At 37.1% G+C, this 3,277-nt stretch overlaps 1 protein-coding gene across 2 annotated transcripts; it reads right to left on the bottom strand.

Annotated features, from left to right (window-relative positions):
- Window positions 1-257: 257 nt before the first annotated feature.
- On the bottom strand, window positions 258-2,700 carry LOC112743471 (uncharacterized). 2 transcript variants are annotated; one of them, XM_025792683.3, is made up of 3 exons: window positions 2,065-2,700; window positions 1,886-1,982; window positions 258-928 (listed from the first exon to the last, which is right to left on the bottom strand). In XM_025792683.3, exons 1-2 carry the CDS (start codon window positions 2,428-2,430, stop codon window positions 1,923-1,925), a joined length of 426 nt encoding a protein of 141 aa, XP_025648468.1. In that variant the 5' UTR covers window positions 2,431-2,700; the 3' UTR covers window positions 258-928; window positions 1,886-1,922. The 2 variants fall into 2 exon arrangements, with proteins under 2 accessions (XP_025648468.1, XP_025648467.1); XM_025792682.3 differs by having other exon boundaries at window positions 460-928; window positions 1,886-1,933; window positions 2,065-2,680.
- Window positions 2,701-3,277: the final 577 nt, after the last annotated feature.

The following is a 3,277-nucleotide window of genomic DNA, read 5'->3' on the forward strand; positions in this document are numbered from 1 at the left end:
AAAAAGAAAACCTGTAGGGGGTGGGGGGAGAACATCATCCTCGCTAGTTCTCATTAGAGGGGTTTTAAGAATTGTCATAAGAGAATATTTAAATGAAAATTGTTTTCGATTGCAGTGATCATCGCTCGTCTTATGAATCTTTTTGAAAATCAACTGTTAATCATCCAAAAAGCCAAACCTTTTCGAAAATCATTAGTTAATTACCCAAAAATTAAATTTATATTTTGAATTTATAAAAACTCCAATTAAACACAATATCTCGTAACCTTTCACTACATATATTAAAGAAGCAATTTCATCAAACATAACCAAAACATAACCAAATCACAGACTCCGTCCCAAAATAATATCACATCACAGCCTTCGGCCCAACACAAAATCAATTCTCACTTCAACTACCATAATCCGAACCAACAGTCACAATCATAAGTAATGCAATTCAAACACAATCAAGAGCAATTATAGAAAGTATAGCAATTAGCAGTTAAGCAAAATTATTCACAAAGGCAAACCAAGTACAATATGCACACCCAAACAATGTCACATGGATGCAAATGATGCATGCCTGCTCTATGGCCAATGAACTCATCTGTCGGTTATACAGTCAAACCCGACATGTCCGGTAGCTAACCTTGGATAGTCCAAATGTGCACGCATCTACCAAGAGGAATTTTACATCTTCAAAAAAGAACGTCCGGAAAGGTATAAGTGTCTGGCCACATCTTGCGACGAAGGGTCAACAGAATCTCGAATCTCAACCTGGAGCAAGTGGAGCCAACCCACTGCATCTACCCAGGAAAATTCAAGACTCAGATAAAGTTTTAAATCACATATCATTCTCAACTAGGAACAAGTGGGGGCAAACCACTGCATCTATCCATGTAGACTCAAACCATAACCCAGAGCAAGTTGAATCACACCATGGCACCTACACAGGCAATTATACTTCAATCAGACTCCATTTATATAAATTTCATCCTCAATCTTATTTCACTTCATTCATAATCTTAATCGTACTTAATCATCAATACCTCTCCTTATCATTATCGTTATCATCACATCTCTTATTACATTTAATCCCTCTTTCTCTAATCAAATTCAAATACTGTAAATTCACCAAAACATCTAAAAATGGAATTCTATAATCAAACTCAAGACATAGTTCTTTTCATATGAAATTGAGTTCAGAACAAAATCGTTTTCTTAATGAACTAAACTCAAAACAAAATTCTTTTTTTAATAAATCAAACTCAAATCATAATTCTTTTCTTAATAAATCAAACTCAAAACAAAGCCCTTTTTCTCAATAAATTAAACTCAAAACATAATACTTTTCTTAATAAATCATACTCAAAACATAATTCTTTTCTCAATAAATCGAACTAAAAACGTGACTTTCCGTAATAAATCGAAATCAACTAATACGATTCTTAAATCAAATTTTCTTTTAAATAACGATTCAAACAAAGTCTAAGAGTTTTATAAAAATTTCGGCAGCATCTCCGCTAAAATTTGGACTTTACCACCCTTCGAAGGTCCCAACAACTAAACCAAATACCTCTCGGTCATTTAAATCATTTCCAGTAAATCATTATCTCAACAGCTCCAACTCAACTCAAGGAAATCAACAAAAACCTAGAATTCGAACAACCAACCCAATAAACTACAATAATTCAACCTTAATTATCAATATGCATTCAAACACTCAATAATCATTATATCACAATTCAGAAACCAATTTAATCAACCAATAAATCAATCATTTATCTAAAACAACTCAGTTCAATCCATAAGACTCACATAATCACAAAAATATATTATTTGCATCAATATCGATTTATAAAAATTCTTGAGAATAAAATAAGTTTAAGGAAAGCGCCCCTACCTCGATCGCGACATAACTACGCGACACAAAACTCCTTTTACTCCCGGCCTGCAATAGTGGTAGCTTCAATCGTGACTCGCAATAACCGATTCTCGACCTTATATTACCAAAACCTTAGAATCTCTAACTGAACATAACAGAATACTGATTTTCAAAGGTTCTGTAACGAAAACGCTTACCATAACAAAGAAAGAACGACTAAACAGAGCAGCAACAACCTTGGCGGTGGTCTCGGCGACAATAACGCTATATCCAGTGACCAAAAACTCCGGCAGCGATGGCGGCAGAGGAGTGGCGATGCTGCGGCTTCCCGGCAGCCAGCGGCACGACGGCGCAGCCTTCAGCAGCATAACGAGGTCCCTCTCTCTTGCGGTTTTGATTCCCCGACGGCGACGCAATGGCTCCTGGCTTCGCTGGCGGCAGAACGACGAGGACGAGTTCTTCCAGCTCACGTGCAGTAGCGCCATTGGAGGATGCGATAGCGGTGACGGCCAAACGCAAATAGCGATGAGGCTGACCGCATCCCTCTCTTCCTCGCACGTCATCCTCCCTCTCAGCGATCACGACAACGACGATGCCTCGGCAGCTTCTTCTTCTCTCTCGCGCGATGACAACGGCAACTCAATGGAATGGTGGTGACGACGTAGTGGCGTTGCGGTGGTGGTGCGACTTCTCTTCTTCTCCCTTGGTTCTCTCTCTGCATTCTCCCTTTATTCAGCGAGTGTGAATGGCGCCGTGTGTGTGGTTGTGTTTGCGTTGATAAGGGGAAGGGGTGAGTGATAACGGCGCTAGGTTAGATGAAGTGGGTGATGTGTGGGTGTATTAGGATTAGGGTTTTGATTTGGGGAAAAGGGGTAAGGGTAGGTTAGTAATTTCTAATTAAAATAGGAATAATATAGTAATTAAAAAATTAATTTTAATCCAACAATATTTATAGGGGTGTTCGCGGTGCGGTTTGGTTCAGTTTTTTAGAGAAAAGTCATCCGATCCAATAGTTTAATTAAACTGCGGTTCGATTTTTTTCTCAAGACCACCTGAACCAAATCAAACCAATTAAAATCGGTTTGGTTTGGTTCGGTTTGTTCAATTTTTTCAATCAACTCATAGAAAAGCCTGCTATACTATTTCACAAAATTATAACATTAAAATCATCTAACACAAATACGCAATAACTAACAAAAGTCTTGATTCAATGAAATTCAATGACAAAAGAAATTAAAATAAATGAAACTCAAAATCACACTTTCACAAACATGTCGAAAAATTCCTAAATGTAGTAAAACAAATGAACTAACTCTATTAAATTACACAAAATAACACAAGACTAACAGAAGTGTCATTGCATTATGCAAGAAAATAACACATCTAAAGGTATATTACAAACAATAAAAT

This window comes from Arachis hypogaea, chromosome 14, assembly GCF_003086295.3.
Source record: "Arachis hypogaea cultivar Tifrunner chromosome 14, arahy.Tifrunner.gnm2.J5K5, whole genome shotgun sequence".
Lineage (NCBI taxonomy): Eukaryota > Viridiplantae > Streptophyta > Magnoliopsida > Fabales > Fabaceae > Arachis > Arachis hypogaea.

Bases quoted from the DNA above. Each gene is read 5' to 3' on its own strand.
- LOC112743471 (XM_025792682.3), bottom strand. From the start codon at position 2,430: ATGACGTGCGAGGAAGAGAGGGATGCGGTCAGCCTCATCGCTATTTGC. The intron at 1,934-2,064 runs GTAAGCGTTTTC...CCACTATTGCAG, and splicing joins GTCGTTCTTTCTTTGTTATG to GCCGGGAGTAAAAGGAGTTT. The intron at 929-1,885 runs GTAGGGGCGCTT...TTGCCTGTGTAG, and splicing joins GTAGTTATGTCGCGATCGAG to GTGCCATGGTGTGATTCAAC.